We start from the raw sequence: 20,738 nt of genomic DNA, 5'->3' as shown, positions 1-20,738 counted from the left end.
CTAAAAAAAGTTGAAAAGAAATAATGCTTCGGAAAATATTTACAAGAGAAGCTCAAATTAATATTTCAATAAACTTGTTTTGAACGAAAAACATTTTTTTTGCATTGAAAACATTACCCTTTTTGTATGTTTTTTCTAGTTAAAATGTATCGTTTTCCGTTCAAACGGCATTCTCGATTTTGGGGTGTGAGAATAGGACTTCATTCTCAAGTTTGGGAAAACCCCCTTAAACTCATTTTCGTCGGGAGCCAGTTTCATCCGATTTTGCGGCATTACAACTTGGTTTTGGGTTGTAGCCGCTTAGAGTGTTGCAAGTTTCAAAATCTTTAAACTTAATCCTGCGATTATTTGAGGGTTGCGTTTCGAACACCACTAACGTCAAATGACGTCTGGGAAACACCACCACCCCCTTCCCACCAATTGGATGCGTTTTTCACCGCGGTGCGCGCGTGGTGGGTGGAAGAATCAAAATCCTCCGACTGCGGGTGTTTTCTGGTATCAGTCTTCTCGTCTCGCACCAAATAAGCAAAACGACAGCAGACAGCCGTCAAACCAGAGTGAAAATCCGTAATCCAACCAGAGCGTTTGCAAACAACGGAGTAGTTTCAATTTGTCGCTGCAGGAGAAAATAACCTGTGAAGTACCTGCTTGTCATCATCATGTCCTCGACGGAGAAGGAAAACATCTTTTTCTTCGTGCCGAACATCATCGGTAAGTAAACAAAATATTACGGACGTTTGAGGTTGCTGGAATGCCCTTCCCGAGTCCTCTGCTGGGGCCCGAAAAATCGCCACTTCAGTGTGGGTGCTTCGCCACCCACCAGTGGTTCCAGATCGGACCGTTCTGTATGCAAGTGCTGTTTTGATTGTGAGAAAATCGATTTTTTTTTTTCGCAAAATACGACGTCATAGGACGAATACAATTTTTCCCTTCTAATGATTCTTTTCGCTTATCCTCAGGTTATGCCCGGATTGTTCTGGCCATCGTATCGTTCTATTACATGCCCACAAATTACGTTGTGGCCGGATGGTGCTACATCGTGAGTGTGGTCTTGGATGCTCTCGATGGTCATGCAGCGCGGCATTTCAATCAATGTAAGTTCGAAAACATATACGCTGAAGAGTGAAGGGGGACCGAAATGTAGGATAGTTTTCCGGGGGGAACGAAACACTATTAATCCAATTAAACCTATGCCTCTAGGGAACTTCTCTCGTTGCATAATATTTCGATTTTTAAACGGCACCTGTCCATTGCTATCATTTTGGATTCACATAATCGCGGTCGTGGCTTATCATTTATTATCGATAAGGATAGATACAACGATTGGGTATCAGAGAGTGCACAAAACCTCCGCAATAGATCATCTTAAAATTTGTGATTTAAAAAAATCATTAATCAAATTTCAAACGAATAAAATATAAAGCTTCTGATCTTAAACATGACATGATAAATATCCGAATGAAGCGATCTATATAGGTACATAGGTTTACAATCGCTGACATTTGTTGCATATCCGACAATATAACGAGAGCCAAAAATCAGAATCCCGAGAGATCCTTATGGAGTGTTTATAGCGCCTAAGTCATATTCTATAGTCTTACAGCGCTATGACGAATGAAGTGATATTTATCGTATTTTTTTTATTGAAGAGTTTCCATTGCTTGTGCTACAATTTGAAAGCATGAGCGTGTTATGAAAAGGTTTGAATACCAAAAAGTGGCAAAAACGCATCGGAGCGTTTTATTTTGTTCCTACCAAACTTAAACTCAACCCCGCACTGCATCACACTCTTTTTTATTACGTTTTTAACGTTGTTATTCCAAAGATTTTTTTTTCATATATTTGTCTATAATAAAAAAATATACCTATCAATGGTAAAAAAGACTTGGTGAACGTTTGGCTTTTGAGTGCAGAAACCAAAATTTACAAATCATTGAATAATAAACTGTAAAACAAACCAATTAATAAAAATAATTGCACATCATTAGTGTCAAATGAAGAAAAATAAAACTATAAAAAGAAAACGGGGAAGGAAAATCAATAAAAAAATTATATAATTACAAAAATGACAAAAATGAAAAAATGACGATAATTAATAAAATGACAAAAATGACAAAAATGACAAAAATGACAAAAATGACAAAAATGACAAAAATGACAAAAATGACAAAAATGACAAAAATGACAAAAATGACAAAAATGACAAAAATGACAAAAATGACAAAAATGACAAAAATGACAAAAAGACAAAAATGACAAAAATGACAAAAATGACAAAAATGACAAAAATGACAAAAATGACAAAAATGACAAAAATGACAAATATGACAAAAATGACAAATATGACAAAAATGACAAAAATGACAAAAATTACAAAAACGACAAAATTGACTAAAATGAAAAAAAAAATGATAAAAATGACAAAAATGACAAAAATGATAAAAATGATAAAAATGACAAAAATTACAAAAATTACAAAAATTACAAAAATTACAAAAATTACAAAAATTACAAAAATTACAAAAATGACAAAAATGACTAAAATTAAAAAAAAGACAAAAATGGCATAAATGGCAAAAATGACAAAAATGACAAAAATGATAAAAAAAGACATAAGTGACAAAAAAGACAAAAATGACAAAAATGACAAAAATGACAAAAATGACAAAAATGACAAAAATGATAAAAATGACAAAAATGACAAAAATGACAAAAATGACAAAAATGACAAAAATGACAAAAATGACAAAAATGACAAAAATGACTAAAATGAAAAAAAAAAATGATAAAAATGACAAAAATGACAAAAATGACAAAAATTACAAAAATGATAAAAATGACAAAAATTACAAAAATGACAAAAATGACAAAAATGACAAAAATGACAAAAATGACAAAAATGACAAATATGACAAAAATGACAAAAATGACAAAAATGACAAAAATGACAAAAATGACAAAAATGACAAAAATGATAAAAATGACAAAAATGACAAAAATGACAAAAATGACAAAAATGACAAAAATGACAAAAATGACAAAAATGACAAAAATGACAAAAATGACAAAAATGACAAAAATGACAAAAATGACAAAAATGACAAAAATGACAAAAATGACAAAAATGACAAAAATTACAAAAATTACAAAAATGACAAAAATGACTGAATGAAAAAAAAAAAAATGATAAATATGACAAAAATGACAAAAATGACAAAAATGACAAAAATGACAAAAATGACAAAAATGACAAAAATGATAAAAATGACAAAAATGACAAAAGTGACAAAAGTGACAAAAATGACAAAAATGACACAAATGATAAAAATGACAAAAATGACAAAAATGACAAAAATGACAAAAGTGACAAAAATGACAAAAATGACAAAAATGACAAAAATGACAAAAATGACAAAAATGACAAAAATGACAAAAATGACAAAAATGACAAAAATGACAAAAATGACAAAAATGACAAAAATGACAAAAATGACAAAAATGACAAAAATGACAAAAATGACAAAAATGACAAAAATGACAAAAATGACAAAAATGACAAAAATGACAAAAATGACAAAAATGACAAAAATGAGAAGAATGACAAAAATGACAAAAATGACAAAAATGACAAAAATGACAAAAATGACAAAAATGACAAAAATGACAAAAATGACAAAAATGACAAAAATGACAAAAATGACAAAAATGACAAAAATGACAAAAATGACAAAAATGACAAAAATGACAAAAATGACAAAAATGACAAAAATGACAAAAATGACAAAAATGACAAAAATGACAAAAATGACAAAAATGACAAAAATGACAAAAATGACAAAAATGACAAAAATGACAAAAATGACAAAAATGACAAAAATGACAAAAATGACAAAAATGACAAAAATGACAAAAATGACAAAAATGACAAAAATGACAAAAATGACAAAAATGACAAAAATGACAAAAATGACAAAAATGACAAAAATGACAAAAATGACAAAAATGACAAAAATGACAAAAATGACAAAAATGACAAAAATGACAAAAATGACAAAAATGACAAAAATGACAAAAATGACAAAAATGACAAAAATGACAAAAATGACAAAAATGACAAAAATGACAAAAATGACAAAAATGACAAAAATGACAAAAATGACAAAAATGACAAAAATGACAAAAATGACAAAAATGACAAAAATGACAAAAATGACAAAAATGACAAAAATGACAAAAATGACAAAAATGACAAAAATGACAAAAATGACAAAAATGACAAAAATGACAAAAATGACAAAAATGACAAAAATGACAAAAATGACAAAAATGACAAAAATGACAAAAATGACAAAAATGACAAAAATGACAAAAATGACAAAAATGACAAAAATGACAAAAATGACAAAAATGACAAAAATGACAAAAATGACAAAAATGACAAAAATGACAAAAATGACAAAATGACAAAAATGACAAAAATGACAAAAATGACAAAAATGACAAAAATGACAAAAATGACAAAAATGACAAAAATGACAAAAATGACAAAAATGACAAAAATGACAAAAATGACAAAAATGACAAAAATGACAAAAATGACAAAAATGACAAAAATGACAAAAATGACAAAAATGACAAAAATGACAAAAATGACAAAAATGACAAAAATGACAAAAATGACAAAAATGACAAAAATGACAAAAATGACAAAAATGACAAAAATGACAAAAATGACAAAAATGACAAAAATGACAAAAATGACAAAAATGACAAAAATGACAAAAATGACAAAAATGACAAAAATGACAAAAATGACAAAAATGACAAAAATGACAAAAATGACAAAAATGACAAAAATGACAAAAATGACAAAAATGACAAAAATGACAAAAATGACAAAAATGACAAAAATGACAAAAATGACAAAAATGACAAAAATGACAAAAATGACAAAAATGACAAAAATGACAAAAATGACAAAAATGACAAAAATGACAAAAATGACAAAAATGACAAAAATGACAAAAATGACAAAAATGACAAAAATGACAAAAATGACAAAAATGACAAAAATGACAAAAATGACAAAAATGACAAAAATGACAAAAATGACAAAAATGACAAAAATGACAAAAATGACAAAAATGACAAAAATGACAAAAATGACAAAAATGACAAAAATGACAAAAATGACAAAAATGACAAAAATGACAAAAATGACAAAAATGACAAAAATGACAAAAATGACAAAAATGACAAAAATGACAAAAATGACAAAAATGACAAAAATGACAAAAATGACAAAAATGACAAAAATGACAAAAATGACAAAAATGACAAAAATGACAAAAATGACAAAAATGACAAAAATGACAAAAATGACAAAAATGACAAAAATGACAAAAATGACAAAAATGACAAAAATGACAAAAATGACAAAAATGACAAAAATGACAAAAATGACAAAAATGACAAAAATGACAAAAATGACAAAAATAACAAAAATGACAAAAATGACAAAAATGACAAAAGTGACAAAAATGACAAAAATGACAAAAATGACAGAAATGATAAAAATGACAAAAATGACAAAAATGACAAAAATGACAAAAATGACAAAAATGACAAAAATGACAAAAATGACAAAAATGACAAAAATGACAAAAATGACAAAAATGACAAAAATTACAAAAATGACAAAAATGACAAAAGTGACAAAAATGACAAAAATGACAAAAATGACAAAAATTACAAAAATTACAAAAATTACAAAAATGACTAAAATGAAAAAAATGATAAAAATGACAAAAATGACAAAAATGACAAAAATGACAAAAATGACAAAAATGATAAAAATGACAAAAATCACAAAAATTACAAAAATTACAAAAATGACAAAAATTACAAAAATGACTAAAATGAAAAAAATGACAAAAATGGCATAAATGGCAAAAATGACAAAAATGACAAAAATGATAAAAAAGACATAAGTGACAAAAATGACAAAAATGACAAAAATGACAAAAATGACAAAAATGACAAAAATGACAAAAATGACAAAAATGACAAAAATGACAAAAATGACAAAAATGACAAAAATGACAAAAATGACAAAAATGACAAAAATGACAAAAATGACAAAAATGACAAAAATGACAAAAATGACAAAAATGACAAAAATGACAAAAATGACAAAAATGACAAAAATGACAAAAATGACAAAAATGACAAAAATGACAAAAATGACAAAAATGACAAAAATGACAAAAATGACAAAAATGACAAAAATGACAAAAATGACAAAAATGACAAAAATGACAAAAATGACAAAAATGACAAAAATGACAAAAATGACAAAAATGACAAAAATGACAAAAATGACAAAAATGACAAAAATGACAAAAATGACAAAAATGACAAAAATGACAAAAATGACAAAAATGACAAAAATGACAAAAATGACAAAAATGACAAAAATGACAAAAATGACAAAAATGACAAAAGTGACAAAAATGACAAAAATGACAAAAATGACACAAATGAAAAAAATGACAAAAATGACAAAAATGACAAAAGTGACAAAAGTGACAAAAATGACAAAAATGACTAAAATGACAAAAATGATAAAAATGACAAAAATGACAAAAATGACAAAAATGACAAAAATGACAAAAATGACAAAAATGACAAAAATGACAAAAATGACAAAAATGACAAAAATGACAAAAATGACAAAAATGACAAAAATGACAAAAATGACAAAAATGACAAAACTGACAAAAATGACAAAAATGACAAAAATGACAAAAATGACAAAAATGACAAAAATGACAAAAATGACAAAAATGACAAAAATGACAAAAATGACAAAAATGACAAAAATGACAAAAATGACAAAAATGACAAAAATGACAAAAATGACAAAAATGACAAAAATGACAAAAATGACAAAAATGACAAAAATGACAAAAATGACAAAAATGACAAAAATGACAAAAATGACAAAAATGACAAAAATGACAAAAATGACAAAAATGACAAAAATGACAAAAATGACAAAAATGACAAAAATGACAAAAATGACAAAAATGACAAAAATGACAAAAATGACAAAAATGACAAAAATGACAAAAATGACAAAAATGACAAAAATGACAAAAATGACAAAAATGACAAAAATGACAAAAATGACAAAAATGACAAAAATGACAAAAATGACAAAAATGACAAAAATGACAAAAATGACAAAAATGACAAAAATGACAAAAATGACAAAAATGACAAAAATGACAAAAATGATAAAAATGACAAAAATGACAAAAATGACAAAAATGACAAAAATGATAAAAATGACAAAAATGACAAAAATGACAAAAATGACAAAAATGACAAAAATAACAAAAATGACAAAAATTACAAAAATTACAAAAATTACAAAAATGACTAAAATGAAAAAAAAAATGATAAAAATGACAAAAATGACAAAAATGACAAAAATGACAAAAATGATAAAAATGACAAAAATGACAAAAATGATAAAAATGACAAAAATGACAAAAAATACAAAAATGACTAAAATGAAAAAAATGACAAAAATGGCATAAATGGCAAAAATGACAAAAATGACAAAAATGATAAAAAAGACATAAGTGACAAAAATGACAAAAATGACAAAAATGACAAAAATGACAAAAATGACAAAAATGACAAAAATGACAAAAATGACAAAAATGACAAAAATGATAAAAATTACAAAAATGACAAAAATGACAAAAATGACAAAAATGATAAAAATGACAAAAATGACAAAAATGACAAAAATGACAAAAATGACAAAAATGACAAAAATGACAAAAATGACAAAAATGACAAAAATGACAAAAATGACAAAAATGACAAAAATGACAAAAATGACAAAAATGACAAAAATGACAAAAATGACAAAAATGACAAAAATGACAAAAATGACAAAAATGACAAAAATGACAAAAATGACAAAAATGACAAAAATGACAAAAATGACAAAAATGACAAAAATGACAAAAATGACAAAAATGACAAAAATGACAAAAATGACAAAAATGACAAAATTGACAAAAATGACAAAAATGACAAAAATGACAAAAATGACAAAAATGACAAAAATGGCAAAAATGACAAAAATGACAAAAATGACAAAAATGACAAAAATGACAAAAATGACAAAAATGACGAAAATGACAAAAATGACTAAAATTACAAAAATGACAAAAATGACAAAAATGACAAAAATGACAAAAATGACAAAAATGACAAAAATGACAAAAATGACAAAAATGACAAAAATGACAAAAATGACAAAAATGACAAAAATGACAAAAATGACAAAAATGACAAAAATGACAAAAATGACAAAAATGACATAAATGACAAAAATGACAAAAATGACACAAATGACAAAAATGACAAAAATGACAAAAATGACAAAAATGACAAAAATGACAAAAATGACAAAAATGACAAAAATGACAAAAATGACAAAAATGACAAAAATGACAAAAATGACAAAAATGACAAAAATGACAAAAATGACAAAAATGACAAAAATGACAAAAATGACAAAAATGACAAAAATGACAAAAATGACAAAAATGACAAAAATGACAAAAATGACAAAAATGACAAAAATGACAAAAATGACAAAAATGACAAAAATGACAAAAATGACAAAAATGACAAAAATGACAAAAATGACAAAAATGACAAAAATGACAAAAATGACAAAAATGACAAAAATGACAAAAATGACAAAAATGGCAAAAAATGACAAAAATGACAAAAATGACAAAAATGATAAAAATGATAAAAATGACAAAAATGACAAAAATGACAGAAATGACAAAAATGTCAGAAATGACAAAAATGTCAAAAATGAATGAAATGACAAAAATGACAAAAATGACAAAAATGACAAAAATGACAAAAATGACAAAAATGACAAAAATGACAAAATGACAAAAATGACAAAAATGACAAAATGACAAAAATGACAAAAATGACAAAAATGACAAAAATGACAAAAATGACAAAAATGACAAAAATGACAAAAATGACATAAATGACAAAAATGACAAAAATGACAAAAATGACAAAAATGACAAAAATGACAAAAATGACAAAAATGACAAAATTGATAAAAATTACAAAAATGACAAAAACGACAAAAATGACAAAAATGACAAAAATGACAAAAATGACAAAAATGATAAAAATGACAAAAATATGACAAAAATGACAAAAATGACAAAAATGACAAAAATGACAAAAATGACAAAAATGACAAAAATGACAAAAATGACAAAAATGACAAAAATGACAAAAATGACAAAAATGACAAAAATGACAAAAATGACAAAAATGACAAAAATGACAAAATGACAAAAATGACAAAAATGACAAAAATGACAAAAATGACAAAAATGACAAAAATGACAAAAATGACGAAAATGACAAAAATGACGAAAATGACAAAAATGGCAAAAATGACAAAAATGACAAAATTGATAAAAATGATAAAAATGACAAAAATGACAAAAATGACAAAAATGACAAAATGACAAAATGACAGAAATGACAAAAATGACAAAAATGTCAAAATGAATAAAATGACAAAAATGACAAAAATGACAAAAATGACAAAAATGACAAAAATGACATAAATGACAAAAATGACAAAAATGACAAAAATGACAAAAATGACAAAAATGACAAAAATGACAAAAATGACAAAAATGACAAAAATGACAAAAATGACAAAAATGACAAAAATGACAAAAATGACAAAAAAACAAAAAAAACAAAAATGACAAAAATGACAAAAATGACAAAAATGACAAAATTGACAAAAATGACAAAAATGACAAAAATGACAAAAATGACAAAAATGACAAAAATGACAAAAATGACAAAAATGACAAAAATGGCATAAAAGGCAAAAATGACAAAAATGTCAAAAATGAATAAAATGACAAAAATGACAAAAATGACAAAAATGACATAAATGACAAAAATGACAAAAATGACAAAAATGACAAAAATGACAAAAATGACAAAAATGACAAAAATGACAAAAATGACAAAAATGACAAAAATGACAAAAATGACAAAAATGACAAAAATGACAAAATTGATAAAAATTACAAAAATGACAAAAATGACAAAAATGACAAAAATGATCAAAATGACAAAAATGACAAAAATGACAAAAATGACAAAAATGACAAAAATGACAAAAATGACAAAAATGACAAAAATGACAAAAATGACAAAAATGACAAAAATGACAAAAATGACAAAAATGACAAAATTGACAAAAATGACAAAAATGACAAAAATGACAAAAATGACAAAAATGACAAAAATGACAAAAATGACAAAATTGACAAAATTGACAAAAATGACAAAAATGACAAAAATGACAAAAATGACAAAAATGACAAAAATGACAAAAATGACAAAAATGACAAAATGACAAAAATGACAAAAATGACAAAAATGACAAAAATGACAAAATTGATAAAAATTACAAAAATGACAAAAATGACAAAAATGACAAAAATGACAAAAATGACAAAAATGACAAAAATGACAAAAATGACAAAAATGACAAAAAATGTCAAAAATGAATAAAATGACAAAAATGACAAAAATGACAAAAATGACAAAAATGACAAAATTGACAAAAATGACAAAAATGACAAAAATGACAAAAATGACAAAAATGACAAAAATGACAAAAATGACAAAAATGGCATAAATGGCAAAAATGACAAAAATGTCAAAAATGAATAAAATGACAAAAATGACAAAAATGACAAAAATGACATAAATGACAAAAATGACAAAAATGACAAAAATGACAAAAATGACAAAAATGACAAAAATGACAAAAATGACAAAAATGACAAAAATGACAAAAATGACAAAAATGACAAAAATGACAAAAATGACAAAAATGACAAAAATGACAAAAATGACAAAAATGACAAAAATGACAAAAATGACAAAAATGACAAAAATGACAAAAATGACAAAATTGACAAAAATGACAAAAATGACAAAAATGACAAAAATGACAAAAATGACAAAAATGACAAAAATGACAAAAATGACAAAAATGACAAAAATGACAAAAATGACAAAAATGACAAAAATGACAAAAATGACAAAATTGATAAAAATTACAAAAATGACAAAAATGACAAAAATGACAAAAATGACAAAAATGACAAAAATGACAAAAATGACAAAAATGACAAAAATGACAAAAATGACAAAAATGACAAAAATGACAAAAATGACAAAAATGACAAAAATGACAAAAATGACAAAAATGACAAAAATGACAAAAATGACAAAAATGACAAAAATGACAAAAATGACAGAAATGACAAAAATGACAAAAATGTCAAAAATGAATAAAATGACAAAAATGACAAAAATGACAAAAATGACATAAATGACAAAAATGACAAAATGACAAAAATGACAAAAATGACAAAAATGACAAAAATGACAAAAATGACAAAAATGACAAAAATGACAAAAATGACAAAATGACAAAAATGACAAAAATGACAAAAATGACAAAAATGACAAAAATGACAAAAATGACAAAAATGACAAAAGAATGACAAAAATGACAAAAATGACAAAAATGACAAAAATGACAAAAATGACAAAAATGACAAAAATGACAAAAATGACAAAAATGACAAAAATGACAAAAATGGCAAAAATGACAAAAATGACAAAAATGACGAAAATGACAAAAATGACTAAAATAACAAAAATGACAAAAATGACAAAAATGACAAAAATGACAAAAATGACAAAAATGACAAAAATGACAAAAATGACAAAAATGACAAAAATGACAAAAATGACAAAAATGACTAAAATGACAAAAATGACAAAAATGACAAAAATGACAAAAATGAAAAAAATGACAAAAGTGACAAAAATGACAAAAATGACAAAAATGACAAAAATGACAAAAATGACAAAAATGACAAAAATGACAAAAATGACACAAATGACAAAAATGACAAAAATGACAAAAATGACAAAAATGACAAACATGACAAAAATGACAAAAGTGACAAAAATGACAAAAATGACAAAAATGACAAAAATGACAAAAATGACAAAAATGACAAAAATGACAAAAATGACAAAAATGACAAAAATGACAAAAATGACAAAAATGACAAAAATGACAAAAATGACAAAAATGACAAAAATGACAAAAATGACAAAAATGACAAAAATGACAAAAATGACAAAAATGACAAAAATGACAAAAATGACAAAAATGACAAAAATGACAAAAATGACAAAAATGACAAAAATGACATAAATGACAAAAATGACAAAAATGACAAAAATGACAAAAATGACAAAAATGACAAAATGACAAAAATGACAAAAATGACAAAAATGACAAAAATGACAAAAATGACAAAAATGACAAAAATGACAAAAATGACAAAAATGACAAAAATGACAAAAATGACAAAAATGACAAAAATGACAAAAATGACAAAAATGACAAAAATGACAAAAATGACAAAAATGACAAAAATGACAAAAATGACAAAAATGACAAAAATGACAAAAATGACAAAAATGACAAAAATGACAAAAATGACAAAAATGACAAAAATGACAAAAATGACAAAAATGACAAAAATGACAAAAATGACAAAAATGACAAAAATGACAAAAATGCCAAATGCCAAAATGCCAAAAATGACAAAAATGACAAAAACGACAAAAATACAAAAATGACAAAAATGACAAAAATGACAAAAATGACAAAAATGACAAAAATGACAAAAATGACAAACATGACAAAAATGACAAAAATGACAAAAATGACAAAAATGACAAAAATGACAAAAATGACAAAAATGACAAAAATGACAAAAATGACAAAAATGACAAAAATGACAAAAATGACAAAAATGACAAAAATGACAAAAATGACAAAAATGACAAAAAAGACAAAAATGACAAAAAAGACAAAAATGACAAAAATGACAAAAATGACAAAAATGACAAAAATGACAAAAATGACAAAAATGACAAAAATGACAAAAATGACAAAAATGACAAAAATGACAAAAATGACAAAAGTGACAAAAATGACAAAAATGACAAAAATGACAAAAATGACAAAAATGACAAAAATGACAAAAGTGACAAAAATGACAAAAATGACAGAAATGACAAAAATGACAAAAATGACAAAAATGACAAAAATGACAAAAATGACAAAAATGACAAAAATGACAAAAATGACAAAAATGACAAAAATGACAAAAATGACAAAAATGACAAAAATGACAAAAATTACAAAAATGACAACATTGACAAAAATGAAAAATGATAAAAAAGATGGTTAAAATGATTAAAATGGTAAAAATGTCAAAAATGACAAAAATGACAAAAATGACAACAATTACAAAAATGATAAAAATAACAAAAATGACAAAAATGACAAAAATGTCAAAAATGACAAAAACGACAAAAATGACAAAAATGATAAAAATGACAAAAATGACAACATTGACAAAAATGACAAAAATGAAAAATGATAAAAATGATGGTTTAAATGATTAAAATGGTAAAAATGTCAAAAATGACAAAATTGACAAAAATGACAAAAATGCCAAAATTACAAAAATGACAAAAATGACAGAAATAATTAAATTGACACAAATGACAAAAATGACAAAAATGATAAAAATGACAAAAATGACAAATATGACACAGATAATAAATGACAAACATTTGAGCTTATAAGACAACCATCTTAGGTACAGTTTGGTTTCTTGAGATTTTCTTTAGGCTACTAACTTTTGTATTATCCTTTTATTAAAAAAAAAAACCATTCGCTTGTTCTCGCAGCAACCAAGTTCGGTGCCATGTTGGATCAGTTGACCGATCGTTGCGGCACTATGGGTCTGCTAGTAACGCTGAGCTATTTCTACCCAGCATACATGTTCTGGTTCCAGCTGTCGATGGCCATCGATGTTGCCTGTCACTGGTTTTACCTGCATACGTAAGTACCTTTTTTCAAAGTATGGTTCTTAACCATGGTTTCTAACCTTAGCCATTTATACAACATTACAGAACTGTCCTGCAGGGTAAAACATCCCACAAGTTTGTCGACCTTTCTGGCAACCCGATTATGCGTGTGTACTACACCAATCGCACTGTGCTTGGACTCATGTGCTTGTTCAACGAATTGTTCTATGCGGCCCTGTATCTGTTGCATTTCACACCTGGACCAGCTAGTAAGTTTTCCAAAATTATTATTTTTATGATCTCACTTCCTTTAACCTGATTTTTTGTTCTTTTCCCGCAGTTCTCGGTATTTCTTCGTTCAAGCTGCTGGCAATTGTTTCGGCTCCAGTGGCCATTGCCAAGACGGCCATTTCCGTTATTCACGGTTATGTGGCCAGTCTGAATATCGGGACGATCGATGTGGCCGAACGAGAAGCCGCACGGCAGCGTGAGGCCGCCAAGAAGCCACAGTAATCGGGAATCTGCCAGTTCTCCAAAGGAAATACCAATCTTTCTTCCATAACACATCATTCATCCAGTCCTTCCAGCCAGGTGAGTTTATTTTTGGGGTAATATCTCTGTTAACTCAATAAGGTAGACTGCCGGAAAGTTGGGACTCCAGGAGGCAACCGTTTGAAAGGAGGAAAGCAAAATCTGTAGGCTATTATAAATGTTACACTACACTAACTTTTGTCGTGTAAACCTTGTAATCCTTGATAGCTGTCGTGTTAGAAAGTCGAGATCTTTCAGTTTTTATAGCATTCGTACACGTTTCTGGCACAGCTTTGAACATCATTGCTCCAAAACAGTGCAAAACGAAAGTATCCTCGGAAAAGTGAATGGGGGTTTTGGTAGATTTATATCTGAAAATTGATATTAAATTCATAAAACAGGTTTGAAGTGAAACTTTAGAGATTGTTTCCGATGCAAATGATACCAAATACAGAAAAAAAACAAATGTGACAAATTGACCTTTACGACAAACCAAACATTGAAGGATCATCATAAGTGTCAAATTACAAAATTTAAAAACCTGAATCGGTGAGGCGAAAAATTATCAGAATGTATTTTATATTAAAAATAACAATCGTAAGAATAACATTCGTCCAGCACCGGACAAAAGCTTTAGCATTCCACAGGTGAGCAATAAAAAGGTAGAACCAAAGGCTCTCGATAGAAGAAAAACCGAAATCCGAGATTACAAAATCAAATTATCCCCTGTGCGTGTTTAGATTTCATCCTCCCAGGAACCAGTGCCGGTTCAAACTGTCAACAAATGAGTATAGAAAACTATATTATATAGAGCAAGAATTATATTTAACACATAAATCCATACCAACACACAAAATCAATATATCGAACTCAAGTGCACCCCGAATCAAATCGATGTTGTACTTAACAGAGAAAAAAACATGTTGTTTGAGCATTCATCTGTTTAGTAATAAAAGTATGTAGACAATGGAAGATCGGTATATGTTCTGTGAAAGAAATTTTCCTTGTAACTTGATTTTAAATTGAAGAACCATTCAACCGATGAGATGTGGACCACATAAAGGGTGTGTCACATCAAATTGCATCACGGAAAAAACGCTGTAGAAATTTAATTTTTAGGAATTATATCTTCTGCTTTCGCTTATAATCAGATAAGAGTATATAGATCACGTTGGCCATGCTTCACTGTCAATTTTTCGTAAATTTGGAAAAATGTCGTCGAACGAAAAAGAGCGTCGTGAATTCATCCTGCGCACTCTTTTCGAGAATCCGGAGTTGTCATATCGGGACAGTAAGATGCTGGGAATCGTCCAATCCACGGTCAGCAGAGTACTAAAACGATACTTCGAGAACCTAACCATCGACCGCAAGGTGAAGAACGGCAAAAATAAAAATGCTCCGTCAGTGAAAAAGATCACAAGCGCGTAGTTAAGCAGTTTAGACGTGATCCGAGAAGTTCGGTCCGGGATGTCGCCAAACAGCTGAATTTGTCAAGTTCATTCGTCCAGCGGACCAAGCAGCGGGAGGGTCTGCGTACATACAAGGTTCAGAAGGCTAACCGCGACGAAGAGCAAAACATGGTGGGGAAGACGCGAGCCCGGAGCTGTACACCGAAATGCTGACGAAGCCGCATTGCCTGGTAATGGACGACGAAACCTATGTCAAAGCGGACTTTGGCCAGCTGCCGGGCAAGTTGTTCTTCACCGCAGAGGACAAATTCAGCGTTCCGGAGGAAATTTGCAAGAAGGTACTATCCAAGTTTGCCAAAAAGTACATAGTGTGACAAGCGAACTGCTGTTACGGAAAGCGGAGCGCTCCCTTCGTGACGACCGGCACGGTAAACGGGCAGGTTTACCTTAAGGAGTGCTTACAGGAGCGCTTACTACCACTATTGAAGCAGCACGAGGGCTCGACCATCTTCTGGCTGGATCTCGCTTCGTGCCACTATTCAAAGGACGTGTCGGAGTGGTACGAAGCCAACGGGGTCCCCTTCGTGCCATAGGAAATAAACCCGCCCAACGCGCCGAAGCTTCGCCCAATAGAGAAATATTGGGCGATTATGAAGCAGGTCCTCCGGAAGTACCCAAAAGTTGTCAAATCGGAGGCGGGCTTCAAGAGAAAATGGATTTCTGTTAAAAAAACGACAACCTGACGTTGTACAGAAACTTATAGACGGAGTAAAAAGGAGGGTGCGAGCATACGGGCTTGGGCTCGAAGTATGAATAAAAAGAAAATGCCAAAAGTTGTTTAATAGTTTTTATTTTACTGTCTAAAATTTTCAAAAGGATTCAAAAGGGCGAATTTCTACAGCGTTTTTTCCGTGATGAAATTTGATGTGAACACCCTTTATCTACGCTTATTATGGAATAAGAGCACATTAACGAAATTTTTGTCAATAATTGATCATTCAGACGAAGAGGCGAGTCCCAGGAGAACTAGTATATGTCATGTCTTATGTGTCTGTTCTTAAAGGGTTCTGATAACAGCAGAAACATTGACTGGTTCGATCGATAAAAGTTGGGGATGGCCGAATAATCCTTCTAGACCTGATGTGTCTGACACACATTGACCAGTGACCAGCCCATATATCTATTAATCCCGATCCTGCTACGATGACCAACGGTATATTTACTGATGATCACGGAGAGAGATTTTCTTGAACAGGCCTTGAGACGAAGTCAGCGATTAAGAGTAGCTACTAGACGCTACGAGGCCAGCGTAGCCGCTGGTATTGATGGGAACCTTCTTCTGAACATCAACCAGGTTAAGCGCCAGTGATTCTTTGAAGATCTATATCGACGTGAATAAAGCAGAAAGTTTTGGGAGCGTTTAACCTATTTGATCTTGGAAGTGGTTGGCCTATGTTTTTGCTCGTTTGCTTCGACATGATGGTTTACGAGATTAACACTACACTCAGTCAACAATACATCCCTGCAATGGAATTTAGAAGATGTTATCTTTATGCAGTGCGATGACAGCGAATAATTGAAGTATTAGTCTGTGATTGAAGGTCGCCTTTAAGGCTTAAAGCAAGCGGATCATACTTGGAATTGACTTTTCGACGACAAGATACTAAGTAGATTAATTTCGTTGCAGAGCAATCGTTGCGTTTACCGATACTGTAAACGAAAACTTACTTTTATTCTGAATAAGGCCTCATGCCCGGACGAAATTCAAAACTCAGTGCTGAAGGTGATGGTACAGATAATTTCGTATACTTTCAAAACGGTGCTACAAAGAGTCTCGACTCGCGACTAGGGATCTTCCCCGAGCCTGTAGAAAACTGCGAACTGAAATATAGATGGAGGAAATTAAGCTTATTGTTCAATAGGGCTGAATCATCCTCGCTGAGGGATCCGCGGAAAAAAATATTGTAAGAGGAAACACGACCTCTTCGACGAGTGTTTGGCTTGGATTATGCCGAATTGCCATGTTCCAAACAGAACCAAGAGATGATTTTTTGGCTGTCGGAACTACGATATGGAGAAGCGACCCGGGAGCGTAAAGATCCCAATCACGGAGCACAGATCGGCTGATAACCGGTACATCGAACAACGCAAGATGGACGCCTAGTCTAATGCCGCGGAAGTACGGAGAGATCAACTTCTAGCTGACGCATCTTTCGGCAAGGAATATTTTCTTTATCAATTAAAGCTTATCAGCTCGGCAGATTGCCCGGAATGCGTAGATACGGAGCAATCGGCAGACCATGCAATCTTTGTCTGCCCCCGGTTCATGTTAAGGCGTAGACAATATCTATCTTTGAACGCTGAGATTGTTGTAAATCAGATTTGTCTCAACGAACATTCGTGGGTTTCTGAATTCGACGAAATCTCGCAGGCTTTGTGCGATCTGATACGGATCAGGAAACAGGATGAACGGATTGAATGAAACCAAATTGACAAGCTATGGGAAGGTTTTGGGATTTGTATGGTACATGATCTTAAAGTATAACCCTAATCTGGACTTGGGGTGAGGCTCAAAAGGTCGCACGTCCTCCGCTATGATCTTAACTGCAGTAAGAGGAAAAACTACTAAAACTAAGGGTCCAGCGCCGATTGACCGGCGCATAGGGCTGAGATAAAAGATCTCCACTGCTGGCGATCCGAAGCCAGCGTCTTCACTTGCTGCCAGCCAAGGTTCTTTTCAACTGTGCTGATTTCAGCGGCTAGACTTCGCCGCCACGAGCTTTTGGGCCTGCCTCTTCTTCGATGCCCATCTGAATTCCAGTCAAGCGCCTCTCTGCAAATCTCGTTTTCATCTCTTCGCAGCGTGTGCCCAATCCATCTCCACTTACGTTCCCGAATCTCGATTTCTAGCGCCTTTTGATGACACCGGCGATGAAGTTCAACGTTTGAGATCCAGTTGCCAGGCCACCAAGCACGGATGATGTTCCGCAGGCAGCGATTCACAAAAACTTGCAGTTTTCGCGTCGTCACCGCATATGTGCACCAAGTTTCACACCCGTACAGCAATACGGATTTGACGTTTGAGTTGAAGATTCGGATCTTAGTTCGTAGAGAGATCTGGCGTGACCGTCAGATGTTTCGGAGACTCTCAAACGCAAATCGGGCTTTTCTGATCCGGGTTTCGATGTCCTTCTTGGTACCACCATCAGGCGTAATCTGGCTACCAAGATACTGGAAGCACTCCACTGTCTCAACCTGTTGTCCAGCTACCACGAAATTGGAACGATTTTCTGTGTTGATTTCCATCGACTTGGTCTTTCCGACATTGATTTTGAGACCTGCTGCCTTGGAGCTTTCGGTGAGGTCGTCGAGTTTGCTCTGCATGTCTTGTTGTGTTTGGGCGAGCAAAACAATATCGTCTGCCAGGTCAAGGTCGTTCAGTTGCTCAATTGATGAAGGATTCCACGGCAATCCTCGGTTTGGTCTACAGTCAATCGATCCAGTCAAGATCTCATCCATTACGATGAGAAAAAGTAGCGGTGACAAAATACATCCCTGTCTCACTCCAGCAGTTACCGGGATTGGCAGCACGAAAATGCCTCGTACTGTGCTTCGATGAGATGGACTAGTTTCTCTGGGACTCCTCGTCGTCTAAGAGCAGCCCAGATGTTTTCGTGGTTCAGTCGGTCAAATGCTTTTTCGAAATCAACGAACACCAGCAGAAGAGAGTCCTGGAATTCGTTGATTTGTTCCAGTATTATTCGTAGCGTTGTGATGTGGTCCACACATGATCGTCCGGATCGGAATCCAGCTTGTTGCCGTCGGAGTGTAGCGTCGATTTTCTCCTGGATCCTGTTCAGGATCACTTTGCAGAGTACTTTGCGGGTTGTACAGATCAAAGTAAGAGGATAAACTACCACGGATAGTGGTCTTTACCAGATAACGTAGATAGCCGTGACGGACTTGGTAGTCACCCAATTGGCCTTGGTGGTTGGAAATCTTGGAGGAGTGGTTGCTGTGACGGGCGCAAGCTACTTAGAAAGCGTTACCTAATCGAAACACTTATCGGGTTATTCTGTTTCAGTCTGAAGGTGGCGGAAGAGCCTCCCCTTGATGTAATAATCTAGGGTGAACCCAAAAGAGGGACACATCAGGCATAAGGCGCAAGGCCACACATGCCAGAAAAAAAATCTGATTGCTGGAAAATGAGTTTCAAAGGGTGTCTGGATCAAGACTGAACTTGGCAGGTTATTCGGAATGAAGGATGTGAGCCTTCATGTTCTTGGTGCATTTTAGCGCTGAACGTATCTGAGTCCGGAATGACACAAGGGATGGTTTCTGGTTAATGAACGCAATGGACTACTTGATTTTCTAGGGGACTCTGAATTGCGAACCAAGTAGATAGATGCGATGAGACGATATGGTTACCAATCGAGTCTGCTTTTTCCTTAGGGGTAATAAGACGTCAACTTCAGCCACCACCGGTTGGTGATCGGAGCTTAGGTCGTTGTGCGCTACCGGCTTGGTAACGCTGATGTTCGTCAAGAAGAAGTCCAGCGTGGAAGGATTTCCCGCCGGAGAGATGAAAGTGGGAACTGCACCGTATACAGTCAGTGCTGGGAGAGGTCGAACAGCAAGTGTCCGTTTTGGTTTAGCGCCATGCTGCATGGCGTTCGTTCAGATCGCCACCCACGACGAAACGGGAACTGTTGCAAGTGATGGCCGTCA

At 31.0% G+C, this 20,738-nt stretch overlaps 1 protein-coding gene across 1 annotated transcript; it reads left to right on the top strand.

Moving 5' to 3' along the window:
• The first annotated feature begins 448 nt into the window (after window positions 1-448).
• LOC129755530 (CDP-diacylglycerol--inositol 3-phosphatidyltransferase-like) lies at window positions 449-15,561 on the top strand. The gene is made up of 5 exons (XM_055752071.1): window positions 449-711; window positions 960-1,094; window positions 13,951-14,104; window positions 14,176-14,339; window positions 14,411-15,561. Exons 1-5 carry the CDS (start codon window positions 660-662, stop codon window positions 14,581-14,583), a joined length of 678 nt encoding a protein of 225 aa, XP_055608046.1. The 5' UTR covers window positions 449-659; the 3' UTR covers window positions 14,584-15,561.
• Window positions 15,562-20,738: the final 5,177 nt, after the last annotated feature.

Source organism: Uranotaenia lowii, chromosome 3, assembly GCF_029784155.1.
Source record: "Uranotaenia lowii strain MFRU-FL chromosome 3, ASM2978415v1, whole genome shotgun sequence".
Classification (NCBI taxonomy): Eukaryota; Metazoa; Arthropoda; class Insecta; order Diptera; family Culicidae; genus Uranotaenia; species Uranotaenia lowii.
Note: the sequence above shows the minus strand (reverse complement) of the source record. Positions and strands in the feature narration are given on the sequence as shown.